The 23,201-nt window shown below is 40.9% G+C and overlaps 1 protein-coding gene across 5 annotated transcripts in view; it reads right to left on the bottom strand.

Annotated features, from left to right (window-relative positions):
* Nucleotides 1-575: 575 nt before the first annotated feature.
* cacna2d3a (calcium channel, voltage-dependent, alpha 2/delta subunit 3a) overlaps nt 576-23,201 on the bottom strand; it is a 341,398-nt gene continuing 318,772 nt past the window's right edge. For all 5 annotated transcript variants that reach the window (XM_070545074.1, XM_070545072.1, XM_070545073.1 and 2 more), the window contains 7 exons: nt 22,850-22,925; nt 22,692-22,744; nt 16,926-16,981; nt 13,836-13,950; nt 8,489-8,604; nt 2,616-2,695; nt 576-2,491 (listed from right to left, as the gene is read on the bottom strand). In XM_070545074.1, coding sequence (XP_070401175.1) covers nt 2,399-2,491; nt 2,616-2,695; nt 8,489-8,604; nt 13,836-13,950; nt 16,926-16,981; nt 22,692-22,744; nt 22,850-22,925 — 589 coding nt within the window. In that variant the 3' untranslated portion in view covers nt 576-2,398. The remainder of the gene's footprint in view (nt 2,492-2,615; nt 2,696-8,488; nt 8,605-13,835; nt 13,951-16,925; nt 16,982-22,691; nt 22,745-22,849; nt 22,926-23,201) is intronic.

Here is a 23,201-nt window from a genome sequence, read left to right on the forward strand (position 1 = left end):
GTTCGCCTGGACAGCGGGATTTGCTCAAATGCGCCTTTTTTTTCAGGGCATATTAGTGCGGCAGAGTCCACCATGCACTCTTTGACAAACTCTCCCTCCGAAAACGGCTTGCTGTTTTTAGCTATTTTGTGGGATATCACAAAGCTGGTCCTGGCTGCTGCATCCCTGGATGTGTGAAGCTTAGTAAAACAGCCTTGCTGCTTTTGCAACTTTGCAAGCAAAGCTTCGGATGTCCGTGCCCTCTCAGCTCTCAGCATCAGACAAGTTCTTGTATTTTTCCGAGTGTTTCTTGTCGTAATGCCGACTCAAATTGTAGTCCTTAAACACGGCAATCTCCTCCCCGCAAACCAAACACACGGCTTTACCTCCGACTTCAGTAAAAAAAATACTTAGCAGTCCAATTTTTGTTGAAAATCCTGCATTCGGCATCTTTCTTTTTTTTTTTTTGCATGAGCGGACATTTCTCAGGCTACAATCACCATGTCAACCGCGGGCACTTGTTGCTATACGTATTGCGTCATTGTGCACGTAAAAAACAACTTCAAAATAAAAGCAATGCAGCCTTAGCCCATGCATGAGGTAAAATGAGAAAATACATTTATTTTGTAATTTCCAATTAACCTTACGCGGGCCGGTCAAAGTCAACCAAAGGGCTGGATGTGGCCCGCGGGCCGTAAAATGCCCAGGTCTGCCCTACACCCATAGCAGGTGCCTGAGATCCTGTTTTCAACAGGTTATGTAGGCTAAAGACCAAATGTGACAGATTATTTGCTGCTGTGGCCCCCAGACACTGGACCTCTCTCCCACTGAGCCTAAGATCTGTGGACTCAGTGGTCTCAATTAAAAAACTGCTGAAAACTCACCTGTTCAAGCTGGCTTTGGTGTGACCTTCATCACTACTCTCTTCTTATTCACCTCTGTCTACCAATTCTGCCTTTCCCAGGATCCACTGATTATCTCTTTCTTAATAATTTTCTATTTGCCTTTCCTAACTTTTCCTATTTTTTTTTTATATTTGAATCATTTAAAAATCTTTATTTTTTGATTCTTGTGAAGCACCTAGTGATTTTTATGTTGAGAGGTGCTATATAAAATATTGTTTCATCTTATCTCTTGTTAATACTGCAGGTAACTAATCAGCTAACACTACCCATCATGTTAGCATCATTTGCCTTCTATACACACCTCTACACTAGCAGACTCCAGTGAAAGTCTGACCAGAGATAAGATTTTTCCCATTTTGCAAAAGCTACAACAAGGAGATGATTCTACCTTCACGAGGAGCATAAAGGAGAACATTTGGAAAGATATTTCCAGCTGATACCAGGTACAATTAATTATTTCATAAATAAATTGAGAGTTATAATGCACGAGACAGTGTGCAATTGGTTCTTACCAACCATTGAACTACTCGGGAATTGGATTGATAGACAGAGTCGACAATGCCATTGATATAAAAATGTATCAAGTCCCACCCCTAATCAGAGGACTCTGAGGCAGCAGTTCATGTGGTGGACAGAATGAGAAAATAACAAGTGTGCATGCACAGTGATGTGTTTGCCAGATTTTTGCCCCGGGGTAAATGTGGGACAATGAAACAATCTATGAAAGATGGGTTCCAATCAGCTTTATAACATAAATAACATTGTGCATTTTTAAAGATTTTATTCAAAAGTACACAAACAGGACCAACATTGTTCCATAAGGCAAAGCTCAAATATTAACAACCACTCACATCAGACGACTTAGAATCTCACAGTTTATGGGTATCACTTGCAAATGATAAATAAAACCTTTTTCTTTAATATAATACATAATGCAAACAAAACATTTTTGTCATGAAAAAAGATTAAAAGACAAACATTTTAACAATCCCAGCCACATGTAGTTATTTTCATCTTCTGAAAATTTTTTCTTTTTATCTTATGATAAATATTGTCCATGTAAATTCAAAGTGAACCCAAGGAAGGTGCGTCACTCTCTGTTCACATGGGGGTTTATGGCTCTTGTGCCCAGTTCAAAGCCCAGCTATTAACCTCCAGGCCTTAGCTGATACCTGAAAGGACTAAACATAATGGTGTCAGTGGAAAGTGCTAGACTGCATGTGTCATTTTTAAGCTACCAGGTGCACCTTTTGCAAGGCTTTCTAATTTTGCTCTCAAACCTCTCTTTGGGGTTGTTGTGTTTTTGAAGCACCTTAATGATCACTACTTAGCAGCAGGAATACTGTCAGTCATTTCAAACACGCATGGACTTGGTAGGCGATGAGCTAGAACTGGGCACATTTTGACACACAAGAGAGGCGGGGTTGTTTTTGTGGCCACGTTGCAATGACTTTGCAAGCCGAGCTGATCCAATCCAATCCAAGCTCTGGATGGGGAGGTGTGGCCAGCTCAGGTCACCTGAGGAACAATACCAGGAATGCACAGAACAATTTTGCTGCAAGAGATGATGTGAGACTTGTAGCCCCTCCACACTCCATCGGGTTTTCCTACAGTCATGGAGATGATATGAAACACACAAATAGTTTGTATTTTTAATAACTGAAAATAACTGAAAATGAATGATGTTAGAGAGCAATGTATGTTTGCATTTTCTGCTGGGAGTGAAAATACCTCTGAATGAAAGGGGTGACAGGTGTCTGGTCGCCTTCTGTCCTTTTGTACCTTTATTCTCTCACACTTGAGCGATTCATTATGTGCAGCAGAAGTTAAGGCAAAAATACAGAACCTGTATAGGCTGGTTCTTTCTTGCTTGAGAAAGCATTTTGTTTATAACTGAAAGTTCTTACATGCACAAACAAGAAGGTTTGAATGGAGAAAGGTGCATTTTGGTGTAAACATAGGTAAGACAGAAGAAATTTATTTTTAGAACTGTCATTTCTGCTGTTGTTGCCTATCAACAAAAATGCAGAATAAACTCTTACACAGTGTTGCCAACTGTTTTTGACTGAAAGTAGCTGAAGTCCCCCCAAAAGTCACTAGATGTCGCCAAATGATGTCACACGCTAATTTGCATACGATACAATGACGTCATCTAGCTTGCGTGATGACGTCACCACGTTTGTGTCATGAACATCACCGGTCTTGTAGAGTAAATCAAATAAAACCTGCTTGATTTAAAAAAAAAATATTTAATTAATTTTTTAAATATTTTATTAAAATAAAAAACCCATAGAATACAAAACAGCAGCCTTTAAAACATCAAGGAAAGATGGCACAAAAAATGGAAGGAATATTTATATTTTGTCTGAAGAGAATGGAACTCTTGAACACAAAAATATTAAATTGATAGGAATGTATGTATGATTGAATTAAAATGAATTTTCTGTTGTAGTTTTCAAGTGTATTCTTCTGTTGTGATTCAGTGCTATATATTGACCTAAAAGATAATATATATATTTTTGTTTTTGTTTGTTTTTGTTGTTTTTAGTACTTTTGTGTAAAAAGAAGCAGGTCGTATTTAGTATTCAGAAACTTTACATGCAAACTGCCAATGACCTGCCAATGACTTACAGTATTATTCTGTTTTTTATAAAAGTTTTAAATGTGCTACGTTATTGAACTCATCATGGAGTTCCAATGTTCCTTGAATGCACCACAAGTGGTGCTAGAAGCCATGTGTGAGTGCGACGCTGGTGCCAGCTGAGGTCAGCTGCCGAAATGCGGCAGGATGGCGGAACGAGCGGTCGCCTTTATGTAGCTTCGGTGGCTATCTCAAATAATGGACTTGTGAAAACCCACAAAAGGTTTGATTGGCCAACGGAGGTAGCGTGATGATGCTGCTTGCACATGCGCAGATCATTTTCTTTCTGATCCTCTGGAAGGAAGGACGGTCCTGTCGCTTCAGATGCCTCGCTAATCCGCAGGTAAAGTCTGCAACAAAGTTGTAGTCAAAGTAGCTGAGGGGGGTCAGAAATGTCACCAGATTTGTCGCTAGGCGCTTTTTTGAAAAAAAGCCGTTAAGGGGGTCTGAAAAGTCATTAGAAATGGTGACAAAGCCGCTAAGTTGGCAACACTGCTCTTACAGAATAGGGCTGGGCGATGAATCAAAAATGTATCGTTATCAAAATTTCTGACTTTAACCAATATAATTTTTCCCATGTCAATAAGGTTTTGTCCAAACATAGCCAGGTTGTTTAAAAACGAATATCCGCCTTCCCAAAAATAGTGTCCACACCACTTTGTTTTAAAAAAAAAATTCCATCCACACAAACAGTGGTGTGAAAAACTATTTGCCTCTTCCTGATTTCTTATTCTTTTGCATGTTTGTCACACAAAATGTTTCTGATCATCAAACACATTTAACCATTAGTCAAAAATAACACAAGTAAACACAAAATGCAGCTTTGAAATTATGTTTTTTATTATTTAGGGAGAGAACAAAATCCAAACCTACATTGCCCTGTGTGAAAAAGTAATTGCCCCCTGAACCTCATAACCGGTTGGACCACCCTTAGCAGCAATAACTGCAATCAAGCATTTGCGATAACTTGCTACGAGTCTTTTACAGCACTCTGGAGGAATTTTGGCCCACTCATCTTTGCAGAGTTGCTGTAATTCAGCTTTATTTTAGGGTTTTCTAGCATGACCTGCCTTTTTAAGGTAATGCCCATCGACATTAATATATGGACAATGGGTTTCCATAGACTCCAATAACAAGTTTTTGTGCTAAAATGGGAGGTGGCCACCACCGCCATTTTGACCGTGTCACAGGTTACGTCAAGCCCAGACAATTCCATAAAAGGGAAGAGAGGTGGAGCTGAGGGTGGGGCTGTAAGGCTGGGATCAACTGACAACACCCGGTTGAACTTGCTACACGCTAACCTGAAGCTAACCCAAAGCTAATGCGGAGGTGGGAGCTAAGCTAACGGAGGTAGCAACCTAGCTACAACTGGAGTTAACTGTGCACAACACCAGAGCTTCTGAGTCAGAGATACGCCGGGCTGACCGCTGAGTAAAACCGGGTGGAACACAGAGGTCTCCGAGACCTCCACAAGCCGGCAGCTGCACAGCAGACAAGCGCTGCTGCGATCTGAGATGCGCAGAGCTGCCGCTTGTGAGAACCGGGTGGAAAGGTTTCCATCCCAGAGCTCCACAAGCCGTCAGCCCATGCAGCACACAGAACCCGCGATCAGACAGAGATGCGCCGAGCTGCGGGGAGAAGTCGCGTATTTTGGCGATTCTGGCTTGCCATAAGAACCAGCCGTCAGCCCGCCGCAGCACACAGAAGCCGCAATCAGACAGATGCACCGAGCTGCTGGGAGAACCAGCCGTCAGCCCACCGCAGCACACAGAAGCCGCGATCAGACAGCGATGCGCTGAGCTGCTGGGAGAACCAGCCGTCAGCCTGCCGCAGCACACAGAAGCCGCGATCAGACAGCGATGCGCTGAGCTGCTGGGAGAACCAACCGTCAGCCCGCGCAGCTAACAGGAGCCACGATCAGACAGAGATGGACCGGGCTGCGGGGAGTAACAGCCGGCATTCCGGGTGGAAAACATCGGTCTTCCGAGAGCTCCACAAGCCGATAGTCGGAACCCAGCTCCATCAACACGTTATATTTCAACCCATTTTCTAAAGTGCAGCATTATGTTAAATGCATTGGGTTTTACCCTATTACATTTAAATGTCATGGTTAAACAGTACATGTTAAAATCTAAGCTCAGCTCGGCAGTGACCTAAAATACATAAATGTAATTTTACTTACTGAAAAAAATGAAGTGGAGACTCCTTGGACGCTCTATTAGAGCAATTAATGCCACAGCAAGTCATTTTGTCCAACAATTGCACAAATAATATCCAAAAAAGAATACACAAACACAGAGACTAAAATTCCCGGAGCAGTTTCCAAGCTAGACCGAGGCTCAGACTGAGGCCTTTCCACGGAGCTAGCTCTGCAGTCACGTGGGTCGGATGCTCATTAATTATACAGAATTTTAGGCTTTTAATACACTTAAACAGAAGAGTGAGAAAAAAATTCACCCCCCTCAGAGTTGTCATGAGTGTAAACTAGATAATTTAAACAAAAAACATGTTCTGGTACCAGGCTGTAAACATGTTTATTTCTGCTGTGAAATTGGTATTTTTAACATGGGAGTCAATGAGGATTTGCTCGCTTCTGACACCAGCCCCCAGCGGATGAGGGTGGAACTGCAATTTTTGGTACTTCCGGGTTGAGACCAATTTTAAAGCCGCATTGTGAGGGCCTGGTAATGCCGTAGCATCTCAATAGGATTCAGGTCAGGACTTTGACTAGGCCACTCCAAAGTCTTCATTTTGTTGTTCTTCAGCCATTCAGAGGTGGATTTGCTGGTGTGTTTTGGGTCATTGTCCTGCTGCAGCACCCAAGATCCAGCTTTAGTTGACGAACAGATGGCCGGATATTCTCCTTCAGGATGTTTTGCTAGACAAAATAATTCATGGTTCCATCTATCACAGCAAGCCTTCCAGTTCCTGAAGCAGCAAAACAACCCCAGACCATCACACTGCCACCACCATATTCTACTGTTGGTATGGTGTTCTTTGTCAGAAATGCTGTGTTACTTCTATGCCAGATGTAATGGGACATTTGCCTTCCAAAAAGTTCAACTTTTGTGTCATCAGTCCACAAGGTATTTTCCCAAAAGTCTTGACAATAATTGAGATGTTTCTTAGCAACATTGAGATGAGCCCTAATGTTCTTTTTGCTTAACAGTGGTTTGCATCTTGGAAATCTGCCATGCAGGCCATTTTTGCCCAGTCTCTTTCTTATGGTGGAGTCATGAACACTGACCTTAATTGAGGCAAGTGAGGCCTGCAGTTCTTGTTGTCCTGGGGTCTTTTGTGACCTCTCGGATGAGTTGTCTCTGCGCTTTTGGGGTAATTTTGGTCGGCTGCCCACTCCTGGGAAGGTTCACCACTGTTCCATGTTGTTGCCATTTGTGGATAATGGCTCTCACTGTGGTTCGCTGCAGTCCCAAAGCCTTTACCAGACTGATAGATCTCAGTTACTTTTGTTCTCATTTGTTCTTGAATTTCTTTGGATCTTGGCATGATGTCTAGCTTTTGAGGTGCTTTTGGTCTACTTCTCTGTGTCAGGCAGCTCATATTTAAGTGATTTCTTGATTGAAACAGGTGTGGCAGTAATCAGGCTTGGGGGTGGCTACAGAAATTGAACTCAGGTGTGAAACACCACAGTTGGGTTATTTTTTAAACAAGGGGGACAATTACTTTTTCACACAGAGCAATGTAGGTTTGGATTTTGTTCTCTCCCTATATATTATAAACCATAATTTCAAAACTGCATTTTGTGTTTACTTGTGTTATCTTTGACTAATGGTTAAATGTGTTTGATGATCAGAAACATTTTGTGTGACAAACATGCAAAAGAATGAGAAATCAGGAAGGAGCAAATCATTTTTCACACCACTGTAACTGCATAAGTCTGTTTAAGCACAGTCATAGGCATGCCAGACCTGTAGGTGGCAGTAGTTCCCTCAAACCAACTTCAACAAAACATGAAACATGGCGCATGGTGGTGGGCAATAACCATCTGTAACCTCATCCTTTGCCTGTGGCCTTCCACAAATAGCAATAATTCTGCTTGTAAAAATAAAGAGACGAAAAGCACTTGGACAATTGATAACATAAGCACAGCTGTGATGGCTTCCATGTTGCAGTGTAAACACAGATCGCACATGGGCTGGTCAGCATTTTTGTCGCAGACAGTGATGTTATGAAATTTAAAACTCTGATTATTTCTGTCCACACAGAAACACTTAAAACGGAGAAAACGCAAATCTTCACTTTGGCCAGAGCTTTCAAAAATATTTGTTTTTGTAGCATAAATCTGCGTTTTTGTGTAGATGGCAGGCCGAATCGTAGAAAAATGTCTTTGTTTGAGGAGATACCTCGCTACGTGTGGACAGGGCCTACATTTGGTAATTAAAAAATGAATAGATGTGTGGAGGTTGGTGGCGTTGATGTCACATGACAATGGGACTCAAGTAATACATGATAGCCCTATCTAGTGGACAACTTTATTTTTTGCGCATACGTGTAGCTATCGTCTATTTATTTTTATTGATGCGAACTCCTCAATGTACCATAATATTTATGTTGGGCCATATTGCCCAGCCATATTACAAGATGTGTGTATAAATAGCATTTTAAATTTCCATATTATATCATGATCTTATCTGAGTATAATCTTTATAGGAAAATTTGATGGCAGACATTATGGTTTGCAAGTTTAGAAAAGGCACACGTGTAATAATAAGGTCTGCATTCCATTCAGACGAAGTTCTGCTTGTTTGCATTTATTTTTTTATTTATTTATTTATTTACTTGCATTTCTTGCAAAGCAAACTACAGGTGGAAAAGTAGGGTTCCATGGAAAAATGGCAATTCCTTACTTCTATCTTTCCTGCTCTGTTTTACATTAACCTGCTTAACAAAACCTGGACTTCAGCTCAACCTCAGGGTGTCCCGGTCTCCTTTTATTCAAGGATATACATGATTTCGATGGGCTCCATGGTGATTGGCTCAAAGTTGCTGCAGTCACATGTGTTGTCCACCACCACCATGAAAAGATTACTGCTGGGGATCTGCTGAATCACAAAGGACCTGCCAATCACAACACAAACAGCCAGAAAGCAAACAAAGCAGATGAGGAGACAGAGAAAAAAAGTCTTGATAAAAGTGGTATTTTGTCGAGGAGTACGGTGGAATTGGTGGATTTGTGCATCTGATACAAATAGGGTTGTCACGGTAACCGGTATAGCGGTAAACCCCGGTAAAAAAGTTGACAATAAAAATAACCAGTTTTTAAAAAACTAAATTATCTCGGTGGGTTTACCGTGGCCGCGGTTTCAGCGCGGTGACCCTTACCAGCCACCGTCGCTTCAGCTGAAGTTCCCGCAGCGCGCACACGCACTTTTTAGTTTGCAACGTTACCAAAACTTTGAAGCTGAAATAATGGCCGAAGGAGGAGACGGCAGCGCCCAGGACATCCATCAGCCCTCAAAAAAGACTAACTCGGAAGTATGGGCATATTTTGGATTTCTGAAAAATGCTGAGGGACAGTTAATAGAAGACGGCTATCCCGTTTGCAGAACGTGCAGGAAACAAGTGTCTGCAAAAGGTAGCAACACTTCGAATCTAATGGCACATCTGCGTGACCATCACCCACGTCTCTACAGCCAGTGCAAGGTAGGTTAACATTAGCATTTTAGCTTAAGTGCATGACGTGAGGACTTTTGGTTGACGGAGAATGCAACGAGTCACCATATACTGCAGCCGCAGCGTCCTCTGCCAGCATTTAAACCGTGTCACGGACACCCTGTTGCTGGATGAAGCATTGTATTTGTTGATGATGAAGAGAAATATACAATTGGTTCCTTGTCATTGATTTGTTTACTTATTCAATGCCATTTATACTTGAACATTTGGATTTGATTACATAGTGTAGTAGTTATTTTAGTAATTTGTTTAAAGTGGCTATTTATTTTAAATACATATTTTTTTAAGGTCGACTTGTACAGCGCTCAAGTCAAGTGTGGACTGGAGTTTTAGATTTTCATTTTGATAATGAAGAAAACAAGTATATGAGAAAACAAGTGGTGTTTCTTTGATTTGTTTACATATTGTTTATGTTTTGAATGTTTGGATTTGTATAATTTAAACCTGCACTGACTACTGTAACACGTTCCAGAAAAAGAAGCTATTTGTTCCTTTACTTGTGAAAAGTTGCACTTTTGCTAAGGCTTTGTGTTATTTTAGGTGTAATAAACAATGTTAAACCTTTTCAAAACTATTTCAGTTTGTGTAGAACAGGACTATCAATGCTTTCTGAACATATGCAACACCGTTTAAAAAATACCGCGATAATACCGAAAACCGTGATAATTTTGGTCACAATAACCGTGAGGTTAAATTTTCATACCGTGACAACCCTAGATACAAAACAATCTACAGGATGTCTTATTGACACCTGATGATGAACTCACACAGACACAGAGTCACACAATAAGAAGAAGATTTAAAATATGTACACTTTCTAGTTCTCTGTTTTCAGTCCATGGTACCATTGAAGTGTTTGAGGATATAACGCAATCCAACGAGACGCAAATAGGAACCACACTTTGGTGCTAAAACCTCATGTCTGGGAGATCAGGCATCGACTCAGCCTGGTGATTTATGTTCCTGGCTGAACTTTATGAAGAAAAAGAATTCATAAAAATAATATTTCCTTTCTCTCACTTCCTTTTTGATCTTTTACTTAATCCTCTCCAGAGGATATATAAGCACAAGAGCATGAGAGCTGGCAGATAAACGCTACCCAAATATCTACAGGAATATTCTCATTGTCACTTATTCAATACCACTTTAACCTGACCACTAACAGCCTCCAATCCTTAAAAAGTATCAATCTACCGCACACTAATACACACATCCCACTGTGACTAACAGCACCAACCAAAACAATCCAGGATATAGACCAAGCCAATTCCAAGCAGGGAGATTTAGAACATGCCAAGATTTTCATAATCCATTCTCACCCCTGTGCAACATCATGCTGGTCCAGCACTGCCCACTGATAAAAAACAGAGCTAGCATTTTTGGCGAAGAGACTTAAATGCATCCTGACGCAGCACGGCTTTTGGCCTTAAATGTACCCACAGTTGGGAAAGAGCTTCATATTCAAAGTGAACACATATACCCTGCACACACATGCAAAGATGAGAAATATATGCACAGGCACACAGCGACAAACGTCAATAGGCTCTCTAGCAAAAACTTGGCACAGATGACTTTGTCACAGCTTGGCCGTATAGTTCTGTCACCAGTAGATAAAAGCCATCGGACAAAGACATCTCATATGTTTTTCTGAGATTAAATTTAAGGTGAAAGAGGGACTCACGACTTTGTCAGTAACGCATCTACCACATGAAGGTGGGCAACAATTTTATTTTACATGTTTAAATCAAGTTCGGAGTCATTTATTTTGGTGAAATAACAGCATGTAAAAGGCCAAATGTACTTGTTTTTTATTACATGTTTTCAGTGGTCTATGAATGAATGGCTTGTGCTCTGTTTCAGGAACTAAAGATGAGCCAGATCAGAGTTGAGCGGCAGACGTCAGGATTTGGAGTCTTATTTCTTTATATTTGGACATCTCGCCTCTGATTGGCTAACAGAAACGCGACTCAACCACTGACTTTGTTTGCTCTACAACGTTGGTTTTACACTGCCTCGCCCAAAAAAAGTCACCTGGATTTATTTAAGCAAAAGGGTGCTAGCCTCCTGTTGCACAATTTCTGAATTGGCATGCATCAATCAGAGAGGGCATCTAAGAAGATTGCAGAAACTACTAAAATTGGGTTAAGAACTGTGCAACATTATCGAAAACTGGAAGGATAGTGGGGATCCATCGTCTTCTATGAAGAAATGTGGCCCAAAAAATACTTCATGATCGTGACTTGAGCGTTTGGTGAAATCAAATCAAAGACAAGCAACAGTTAGAACTTAGAGCTATGTTTAATAGTGAAAGTTAGAGCATTTCCACTAAAGGAACTCAAGGGATTGGGACTGAACAGCTGTGTAGCCATAAGAAAACCACTAATCAAGGAGGCAAACTGGTAAAAAGGCTTCAATTTGCTAGGGAGCATAAACATTGGACTAGGGAGCAATGGAAGAAGGTCATGTGGTCTGATGACTCCAGATGGACCCTGTTCCAGAGTGATGGTGCATCAGGGTAAGAAGAGAGGTAGATGAAGTGATGCACCCATCATGACTAGTGCCTACTGTACATGCCTGTGGGGGCAGTGTTATGATGTGGAGTTGCTGCAGTTGGTCAGGTCTAGGTTCAGCAACAGGATGGGCACCAATAATGAGGTCGGCTGACTACCTGAGTATACTGAATGACCAGGTTATTCCATTTTCCCTAATGGCACTGGGATATTCCAAGATGATAATGCCAGGATTCACCGGGTTCACATAGTGAAAGGGTGGTTCAGAGAGCATGAGACATAATTTTCACACATGGGTTGGCCGCCACAGAGTCCAGACTTCAACCCCATTGAGAATCTTTGGGATGTGCTGGAGAAGGCTTGGTGTAGTGGTCAGACACTACCATCATCAATGCAAGATCTTGGTTAAAAATGAATGTCACACCGGATGGAAATTAACCTTGTGACATATAAGAAGCAATGCTACAGCGAATGCATGCTGCAATCAAAGCTAAAGACAGTCAGTGTTATTTTATACAGGCAGCGTATCTCCACAAATAACACAGACCTGAAAGAGTTATGTCATGTTGTGGAGTTGCTAATGCTAACGGTTAGCTTTTACAGGCTGAGATTGCTCTGCTCTCTCCTGGATGCAAAATCAACAGCCTTCGCAGTCACGGGCCAAAATGGGTAAAGCCATGAATGCTACATCTATAGACATTCTTTGGCTAATTTGCCTTAAATATCTTGTTCCAGCCAGAAAGCTGGAAAAAGATAAATTGGGTGCAAATTGTCAAAGAATTTAAGTTTTTAAAACAACTTACTACATTAAGCTTTTCCCAAAGCATTGTCACACCAATCAGGAAGTAATGGTTATCTGTAAATAATATTAACTCGCACTCACACACACACACACACACACACTGGTCATAAACCAGTAAAGAATGCCTTAACAAGCAAGAGCTTAGGATATATTTCCTACAGCATAAAGTATGCACACGTGTCTGTAAAAATATGAAAGAAGGCTTTAGTCAGGCTGTAACACAAAGCAGATGTTTATCAGAGATACCCGCTATTACAAATGTGAGCTATAAAATTCCACATAAATGAAATAAAAACTTAATTTTACTGAGTCAGATTTATAGTATTAGAAAAAATAAATCATTGCAGGGCAACATGTCCAGACCTGCCTGCTAGTCTAACATCGACTGATATCTCTGGAGAAATGTGGCTCTCATGTTCCCCTGTGTGTGTGTGTGTGTGTGTGTGTGTGTGTGTGTGTGTGTGTGTGTGTGTGTGTGTGTGTGTGTGTGTGTGTGTGTGTGTGTGTGTGTGTGTGTGTGTGTGTGCAGGCACTTATGTTAGTGTGTTGAGGTCTGATTGCAACCTCGACTGGATTTTAGACGTGGCACCCATGGCTAGTGGTTAGTCCGCTGACCTTGGGGCTGCACTGGGAAAAACACACACATCCACGCACACAGACAGATTTCTCAGCTCTCTGGCCGCTCCACAGCTGGGAGCAATGAAGGGCCCATTGGAGGGATCCAGAGAACACCCCACAATTGCCTGACAAAAAATCCTAAATTGTTAATGAGGGACCACCACACTCATTTTCTCATTTGGAAGCTTTTTTCTCCCCCACTTCTCTCCTTTGTCTCCCTCATATATCAAACAGCAGGGAAATTATTATTTGGATGAGAGAGTAACAAATAAATAAAACAACAAATGAAACATATTAGTGGACAAAAACAGGATAAGTTTGTTTTACTCCTTGTTCATCACTTTGGTCATCTTTCGTGCTCTTTTAAAATGTGCTTTACAAATAAAATTGGACAGGAGAAGATGGAACATAGTTTTTTATAACTGGTTGATAATTTACTGTGTGTGTGTGTGTGTGTGTGTGTGTGTGTGTGTGTGTGTGTGTGTGTGTGTGTGTGTGTGTGCATTTGCGTGTGTGTGTGTGTGCGCGTTTGCGTGTGTGTGTGTGTGTGTGTGTGCGCGCGTTTGCGTGTGTGTGTGTGTGTGTGTGTGTGTGTGTGTGTGCGCGTTTGCGTGTGTGTGTGTGTGTGTGTGCGCGCGCGTTTGCGTGTGTGTGTGTGTGTATGCGTTTGCGTGTGCATGTCCTACTTGATACAGCCATCACAGTCAATATTGCCCATGTTTTCCTTGATGGTTCTCTCTGAGACGAAGGCTGGATATTCGGTGTCACAAGGCACTTGCATGCTCGGTCCTGCTGTCTGAGCTAAAGACAGAAAGGATGAGAAGAAAAGACAACAAGGCATGAAATGAAAAAAAATTTAATTAAAGGAGAGAGGAACACATGGCTTTTGTAGAATAAACTGTATTTTCACAAACATTTTAACACATTAAATCTGTGCAGAAAACAGAGATAAATGTAAACATAAATGTAAAAATTGCTTTTCTGAACCAAAACTGCTGTTGGAAATACTGTACTTCCTTGTAAATATCCTACACATTTTAGCCACCTTTTCCAGCTGTATTGCTTGTGTACTACTGCCCTCCAGAGGTTTGACAAGATGCTACAGGATGCTTCGTTCAACATTCTTCTCATATTTTTCAATAAAAGCAGATCTTCAGCTTAGTCACAGCATTCTTCTCATTTTTACGACAAAGATTACTACAGATTCTGTGATTGGAACAGAGTGGTTTAATTACATCGAGTCAGCAGCACAGCATTGTGTTGTGGGTGTGTGTGTGTGCGTCACATAGAAACTGTAGACATGTCTGGGATTAGTTTGGCCCAGCTAGTTGTGTAGATTTGGTTACGGTCTTGCTAAGTTGGGGTATTTCAGCCATGTGTCACAGGCCCTGTGTCTTCACTGTAAAAAGATATAGAAAGTGCTGCTAAGACCTGAGGCTAGCCAACTGTGAAATTGTCTCGACTGCTTGGCGAGCAGCAATGCCCAGCTTCACTTCATTCAGGATTAAAGTGTGCAAGGAAAGCATTTTATAGACTTTAATTTTGTGGTTGTTTCTCCCTCCCAGTCTTTCTCTCTCTCGGTTTATTAGTTTTGGCCACAATTAGTATGAAAACGTGATGCAGCTTAGTGAGACTTTCGCTGCAGACAGGCAAATAGCATTTAACACTTCATAAAGCATGAGGAATCACTGCAGTCACAGCCTGGCAGTGAGAATATGAGAACATGTTCATGGAAGCAGATGAGAAAATAGAAACATGTTTTACCTCTTCTACAAAATAGATTATATCCAGCAAATAACTTACCACATTTCCTCCCAAATTACTAAACTATGAAGCTAAAAGTGTAATCATGACCTTTATACAACTGCAACAAATTTTGCTGAACGTGAATTAGAATACGTTTAATTGATTTAAAATGTTTTTCCTAAAGATAAAAAAAAATCATAGCCCTAATAATTTTTGGTTGAAATAAAATGTATGTAGCTGTAAAACAAAACTAAGACCATATAACACCTTTAAGATGTGCAGCTCATATGTGATGAAAATGGGATCATTTCTTGTTTTCTTTAGTTGTTTGTTTTACTGATAGGTGGCGACCCCTACTGATCACAATATTTGTGGAAATAAAACGTGCAAAATGTATGTTATGTATGTATATATATATATATATATATATATATATATATATATATATATATATAATGCATGTATATTGCATGGCCACAAGTTTAAAATGTGTTTCTCTGATGATTCAAACACAAAAAAAGCCTTTAATTATTACTTCTTTTTTTTTTTGACAATGTTTGTTAAAGGGAATCTATGCTGTTTTGTCTTACTTTTAGCACCCCCTAGAGCCCGTTATTAATTAATTGATCTCCTCGCTGTGCGTTTCTCTTTTTAACACCTTACAACAGCTGAAATGTCTCCTTGGCCTTCATTAGTGTCTACAAGTTTGGTTAATCACTAGATAAAACAAATCAGCTGTGTTCATGATCTAAAACATGTAGGAAATGTGTTGCAAGCAGACTTGCTGGCATGTCAGCTCCACATTACTAAGATTAAAGTGGGACCTAACAGGGACCGTTCTGCATACTCTGAACTTCTGAAGTTGCAAATGTGCTATTCTGGCCACAGGGGGTGGTGTGGTCTCAGTGACTTTTCATTAACCCTTTAAAAGCGTAATTTTACTATGTACAAGCTCAAGACAACTTTTTCAAAATATAAAACAGTTGAATAGTATGCCTTTAAAAAATCTCACCGGAGGATCTTTCTAAAAATGTTATTATTGCCAATGATCTCTAACAAAACTGATTCACATGTAACAGGAAGAGTCTGGCGTTTTTCCCAAACTTTGAGTCATGTACCTGCAGACAGGGGGAAGCTCTCTGTTTCAGAGTCCTACTGACCATTCTCAGGCCTATAAATGTTTGGTCCACTCATGTGGACAGGAGTATAATGTTTTTTTTTTTTTTTTTGGTCCCGTTGATTTCACTTTTCCATCTAAATGACACAAACATTTTCCTAAAGTACCACTGCACCTTATTTAAAGATGCCAAAATAAATTTAATTGGCTGCACAACCGAGTTTACACATTATGATAAATGGAGCAATAAAACAGTTCAAACTAAATAGATTAAAGTCATGCAAAAATTCTACTTTATAAAAATGTGCTGAACAAATCTGAGTGCAAATCAGTCGTGTTATTTCTGGGAGAAGAAATAAGGCTTGAATCCAGGCGTGTGAATATTTCAAGTGTCTCGTCACTAAATGAAAAACATTTAAATTTCTAAAACGTTTATCATATTGATTTTACAGAAATGGCTAAACTAAATACTACATTATATTTTACACTCATTTGTTCTAACATATATTGTAAAAAGTATCAAAGAGTCCAAATTCAAAATGGTTATTTGATTGCTTATTCTGTAAAATTTAAATGCTAAAAGACACAGAAGTTTTCTGCAATGTTAAAGAAGTAAGAATATTAAAATGTTCAGATTGAAAACTTGTGTTTTTCACTTATGAAAAAATTATTCTAAACAATGTTTAATGTACTTTTTCTGTCAATTCAACATTTTTTAAATAATATTTAAAGCATTTTTTAATATATTTTGTTGTCAAAAATTAGTATTTATTTCATTGACTTAAACAATCACTGTTACTTTTTGCTACTACATTCGAGTTACAGAGATATTTTGGGTCACACTATACTTAAAAACAATAGCTTGTGTGATTGCGTCAGACAGAAAGTATAAATATTCACTGTTCCTTCTTACCTTTTGCAGTGAAATCAGAGTTCCACCAGCTGTACAAGTTAAATTCAACCAGGAATCTAAATGTGAAGACAGCATCAATATTTCATTATTTGCTTTTAAAACACAATACAAAACACAGGAACATTTTTCTCTTACAATCAGCAAAAGTTGCAATTGATAATTTCTTTAAAATTTAAATATAACAGAGAAATGGAAAAGTATCTTTGAAACAGCTGTCATGAATGAAGTCCAGTTAGTTGTCACACACTGCTAAATTTGTTACCTACATTTGACCCATCCCCTGGGGGAGCAGTAAGCTGCACACACTAGGGGTTGTATGAACTAGTCGACTTCACTGCTCTGTAGTGACTTTTTATGCCTGTCTTCGACTAGTCACTGTCACGTGATAATGACCGGCAAGATGCAGACCTCGGAAAAGACAGCAGGTGAGGAGCTCCTGCGCGTCGGGAGGCAACGCGCTGTGCCAGAGCGTTGGTACTGACACCCGCCGTAAAATGGACATTTAACCAAATTGTGACCTTTACCCTCTTGCAATTTAACCTTCCCCTCAACCCCCATCCTAATCTTAACCAGCTTGCGCATGCAAAGCTCTGAATATTGATGCTCTCCAGACAGATGCGTCCTGAGCACGGCCACAGTAACATCAAATCAGGTGTCGCCACCTCAAAAACAAATTTAACATGCGATCGTTCATGTCGGCTCATTTCCTTTTATGTTTTCTGTCTTTTATTTGTGCCTGATGCTTTTCGCTGCTGTGGAGCGGGGCGCATCACCTTGTCCTCCGGTGACGCACCTCACCGGTGCGGCCGGCGCGCCCCCCGCTGTTTTTGCGGTTGGTACATCCTTTAGAACTGCAGTTCAAAGGTAACTCTTGAGGTGAATATATATGAACCCATGTAGTAGCCTAGTTTCTCTTTAGGATTGAGAGGAGATGCAGGAAGATAATAAACAGGCAGGACAGAAAAACAGTCAAATAAAAACAAGTTAGTTTTTGTACCTGGTGGTTGCAACAAACAGACACCACTGAAGGTAATCAGAAGTGAGGAACAGAAAATGAAATAATTATTTTAATGTTTAGAGCAGCAGGAACTCTGAGAGGCTGCAGGCGCTTCAGTGAGTTTGCGGCCACTGCGCAGAGGGAGGGGGGAGAGGGCTGAAGCAGAAACTACCGTTGTTAAAAGAAATGTGTTTAACTCTGAAAATGTGGCCGCAATTTGAATTGTTAAAAACTCCAGTGAACCAACTGACGACCCCCCCCCCACCCCACCCCCGCGCGCGTGCTCCAGGTGTATGACGTCATCAACGACTAGTCAAAGTCGACTCGACTTTCATTACTTGACAGTCGACTTTTAAAAAAATTAAGTCATGCAGCTCCTAGCACACACAGCCATGTAAGGAATCATTTGGTGGTTTAACCACCCAATCCAACCCCTTAACGCTGAGTGTTGAGCAGGGAGGCACTGGGTCCCATTTTTTCAGAATCTTTGGTATGACCCAACCAGGATTTGAACCCTGATCTCCCAGTCTCAGGGCAAACACTCTTACCACTAGGCCACTGAGCTGGTATGTAAAAGCAACTGACCTCAGTCCTGTTATTTCTACATGATGCTGAAGTTTGTACAGCTTTTCTGCTGTTTGGAAAAATCACTTAACCGGGGACGCCGGGGACATGTCCCCGGCAAAATTTGTAATTGGCAGCTGCGCCCCCCCCCCCCCACACACACACACACACACTTTAAAAAATGCCTGCTGAAGAGGATTTTTGTTTTACCAGCTCAGATCTTATCCAGGGGTCGTCAACCTGTTCCCATCAAAGAGCCATTATTTCCCACAGTACAGGAAACACTGGGAGCCACAGCGGCTGCAGCGTTGTAGGTGGGGCCTACCCTCAGACAGCAGAGAGTTGCTCACAACAGGTGACAGCAGCCGGTACCGGTCGCTCGCATGGGCGTCGCACCCATGGGAGATTCAACACCCACACATTTCCAGCTGTTTTGCTCACCTCCACACCAGTCTGGTTTCTTTACGTCGCACTCACTCTGTTTGCCTCATCTTCTTCTTCCCCTCCCGCTTCTGACAGCCGATGTCGGGTTTCCAGAGAGCAGGAGAGGGAGGGACGGAAGCGCTCGACTGAATTCATAATTTTACATCTTGACATTAGCTGTACAAAGTCTGAGTTTGATAAAGTGAAGAACAACAATTTGCATAGGTTTATAACTGGCGCGGCGCCAGGTTTTCATTTTTGGGTGGGCCACGGTAATTTTGGACGGACCTTAATAAGCAGTGACTTAAGTGAAGCAGGCAGGACGCGCTAGAAAATTTCGTTTAAAAAGACGTCATAAATGTTCCCCCGTCATTTTAATTTCTAAAATATGAAGTAAAAACTCCCAATTTAATTTTCATTCATTTGTCATTAATATGTAGTCTACACCCGTGCGTTAAGTGGACCATCTTCCAGTAAAAGCAAAGCATCCAGCCCACCTCTCCAAATGCGTAAAATGTGCATTAGCCGCTAGTTAGGCACGCCGCGCCAGCCCAGATAAGAGCAGAGCAACTAGAGAACGAATAGAGGATAATTCTGTCTGGATGTGGATGGAGATTACATTTTACAGCAGCCTGATCATCATTTAAATACGTAAACCATCACCTGTCTTCTTTTCCACGCTATCAGCATTATTTTAATTGGTCTGTGTGTGTGTGTTTTCCACTTCAAACTAACCAACCAGACCAGCGTGTCCAGTAACATATTAATGTTACAATTAAACCGTTTAACTTCATGTAGGCTAGGAACATTTCAGATTTCAGATTTCAGATTTATTGGCCAAGTAAAATTACATTTACAAGGAATTTGTCTTCGGTAGATGTTCGCTCTCTAAAACATACAACAACCATAATAAATGAAGAATAAAAATACCTAAAAACACATAAGAACATGTATACGCACACACATGTTCATTTACACACACACATATATACATACACACACACACGCACGCACAAACACACACTCACACACACACACACACACACACACACACATCCATAAGCATACTGATTAAGTATTAAAAACTATAGTAAAAGGATGGTAAAATAATCTACAGATTCACCTGCCGTGGCCCGACCGCTTCTGCTCCACATAAACTTTGTGCGTGATCAAATGTCTCTACAGGTGCTTGCTGAGCTGAAGAGGCTATTCTGCCTCAGACTGGATGCGTCATGCGTCTCCATATTAGAGACGGGAACAAGCGCTGTTCAGCCAAAGTTTCATAATTTCATAAAAAGAACATTTTTCCAAGTGACACATCCCTCAGAGAGACCGGGTTTCCAGACCGCTTCAGTGGGAGGAGATCTTATTGCATGCAACGTGGTTCTGCACTGCGCTGCGAACCCCTCTGCAGATCTTCAGCCCACTGTCCGTGGGCGCTCCAAGCTGCGCTGAACACAGTGTCCAGTATAAAGCTCTGATGTTCTGATGGGAATCAAGTTACCTCTGCGATGTGCGTAACGATTAAAATGTCAGCTCATCCATGCGCATCAGTGTGCGTCGGGGTAATTCTTTCAAAACAACCAACATCCTTGAGTTTATCCGTCAATATGTGGCAAAGTGGAGAAACGAGGGCCCGGGCGGGATTTGATCCCCAGACTCCCGGGTGAGAGTCATACGCTCTAACCAGTCAGCCAAAGGGACATCCTCTTGGCCAAGAAGCCAGGGCGCATTATTTATTGGGACACTGTGACAGGACACTCACACTGCCACACCTGATTATGAAACTTTGGCTGAATAGTGCTTGTTCCTGTCTCCAATGTGGCGACGCATCCAGGAACCTGTCTGAGGAGAAGCCCAGAATCTGACATCCTCCAGCTCAGGAAGCGCCTATGATTACGCACAAGCGTGACCCGTCAACGCGGTCTCACAGTAAGACCGGGTTGGAACTGTTCAGGTGTACGCAGACAATCTTTACATTTAGAATTGGCATACAGATGTAAAATTAATGCAGTAAAATATAAAGCTTTTTATTTAAATATCCATTCATTATTTTACAAGCACAGAGAGCCGCATCAGATGGATGGAAGAGCCGCATGCGGCTACGGAGCCGCCGACCCCTGTGCTAGCCTACTTTATTGTCCCCAGCAATTTTTAAACCCCACTCAAGTGTATGGTTATTGTCCCCAGCAATTCTGAAAACAAACTGACGCCCTTGCCCTCATATGTACATTTAAACCATTCACTTTAATTTTAACCCTAACCTTCAGCCAAATGAACGTGTGGGGATTTATATAATGTTCTGTGCAGTTTTGTGTTGGCTAACCTTGTTTTCATCTTTTTATTTTAATTTTTATCCCTTTTAAAATAAAAAATAAAAGGAGAATAGTGTTGCAGATTTGCTTAATATCAGTCGTGTAATTGCTTGTTTTTTTGTCACGCGGAAAAACTATATAGTTGAGTAGGTTTTACTCACAGAAAGGAGCTATAGATGAAATATTTAGGGAGAAATAAAAGTTGATGTGTCATTTCTTTTTGCTTTCATCATTGTAAAGCAAAGTTGAAAGCAGAGCCTGTAATGGCTGATTCCAAATTAAAGGTGCAATTTGTAAGAATTACCTCCCTTGGTCAAATGTGGTTACTGCAGTCCATTTTTAAGCAAAAATATTTCTCTTTCACTACCGTTCCGTAAGTTTCACAGCTGTTGTTAGTTAAGGGTCAGCACCAAAAGAGTGTTGATGACAAGCAAAGACGAGTCATACACAGTAAGATTATAAGTATTCTCACTAAAGTCAAATAAATAAATAAATAAATAAATAAATAAGCAGATAAACACATTGTCATACCTAGTCTTGGTTGTTTTATGGAAGTTCTTACTACACTTACTATGACAATTTGTCTCCAGCATTACAGGAAGTTATGTTATTTGCTGTCTTGCCATTAGCTTGCTGTTATAGTTCTGGATGACTCATTAAAGAAAGCCAAAGGCCATGACATCAACATTAGCCTCTAATCTGCTTCACCCCATTTAAGAGGGAAACAAAACGCTGCTGTGGCGTCTTAGGGGTACAAGAAATAACTTCTGGGTTGCTCCCGTTTACTGTTTGCATTTCTTTAAACAACTCTGGAGCATTTTGCCTGCCGGAAACCTCACAAACTCACAGAGTGTAAACAGCATCTACGTCCCAGTTACGTTTAGTATGAAATCTGTTGCAGCATACTCTTCCTTCTTTGTGATATTTTCACAGTAGAATTCCTACAAATTGCACCTTTAAAGTTCAATATAATTTTTTTGAAGTTGTTTAAAAAATGTTGCTGAACTTAAGTGTCAAATATGGACATGATCCTTTTGATTTTTAGATAAAAACACTTTCAACATGACTTCATAGTCAAATAAAACAACAGTAATCATAGTAAAAAACAAACAAAGTATACAATACTCATACAAAGTTTTTAAATTAGCAATGAAAACTTCCATGATGCGCTTCGGCAGTGACAGACCACCCAGCAGGTCTAAACCACAGCCACGGCGGGACATCTCAGGGATACCCGTGCTATGGGAAAGCATCAGGCATCCATTTCTAGTTTTGATCACAGCGGAACGCGTTAACATACACGCGGAGACTCTCATAAACAAACACGCACGACAAACAGAACGCTCCCAAACACACAGCCAATCTGAGAGCGGGGAGGCCCAAACACAAGCCCTGAAACCACATATATGCTCTTAGCTTCTGGCATCGCTGCACAAACAGACATTCTCTCATGTGGAGGACTCTTACATGACAAGCTCCGTCAGGGTCCACTTTACTGCAGCCAAGAAAGCAAAGTAGGGCTAAAAATTACATAAAAAGACAGGAAATACAGATAAGAGAGTTGCAGCACATAAGCTGGTATTTAGATTTGAATTTGACTTTAGGTTGAAAAGAGCAGTACTCACATCCAGCAGAGTGTGCCCACTGTCCCTGCTCTCTGAATAGACCCGACACAGCGCCTGGTAGTCATAAAGCGTGACCCTGATAAGATGAAAATAAAACATATAGAGCAAAAGAATGTCTAAAACACAAATAAACATATGACTGTTGCATTAGAATGTTACATCACTAAAAACAGGATATACCTGTTTCGGTTCACAGATTTCCTCTACAATCCCATGCCTGAGGGGCCTTTTAGACTGCTGTGTAGGAGCAGGAAGAAAATATACCACCTCTGCAATAACCACAGCTTCAGCCACCAATAATAATTGGGATAGATGGAGAATGGATGGAAAGAGGAAGGCAAGTGAAAGATGA

The sequence above is a fragment of the Nothobranchius furzeri genome, chromosome 15, assembly GCF_043380555.1.
Source record: "Nothobranchius furzeri strain GRZ-AD chromosome 15, NfurGRZ-RIMD1, whole genome shotgun sequence".
Taxonomy (NCBI): Eukaryota; Metazoa; Chordata; class Actinopteri; order Cyprinodontiformes; family Nothobranchiidae; genus Nothobranchius; species Nothobranchius furzeri.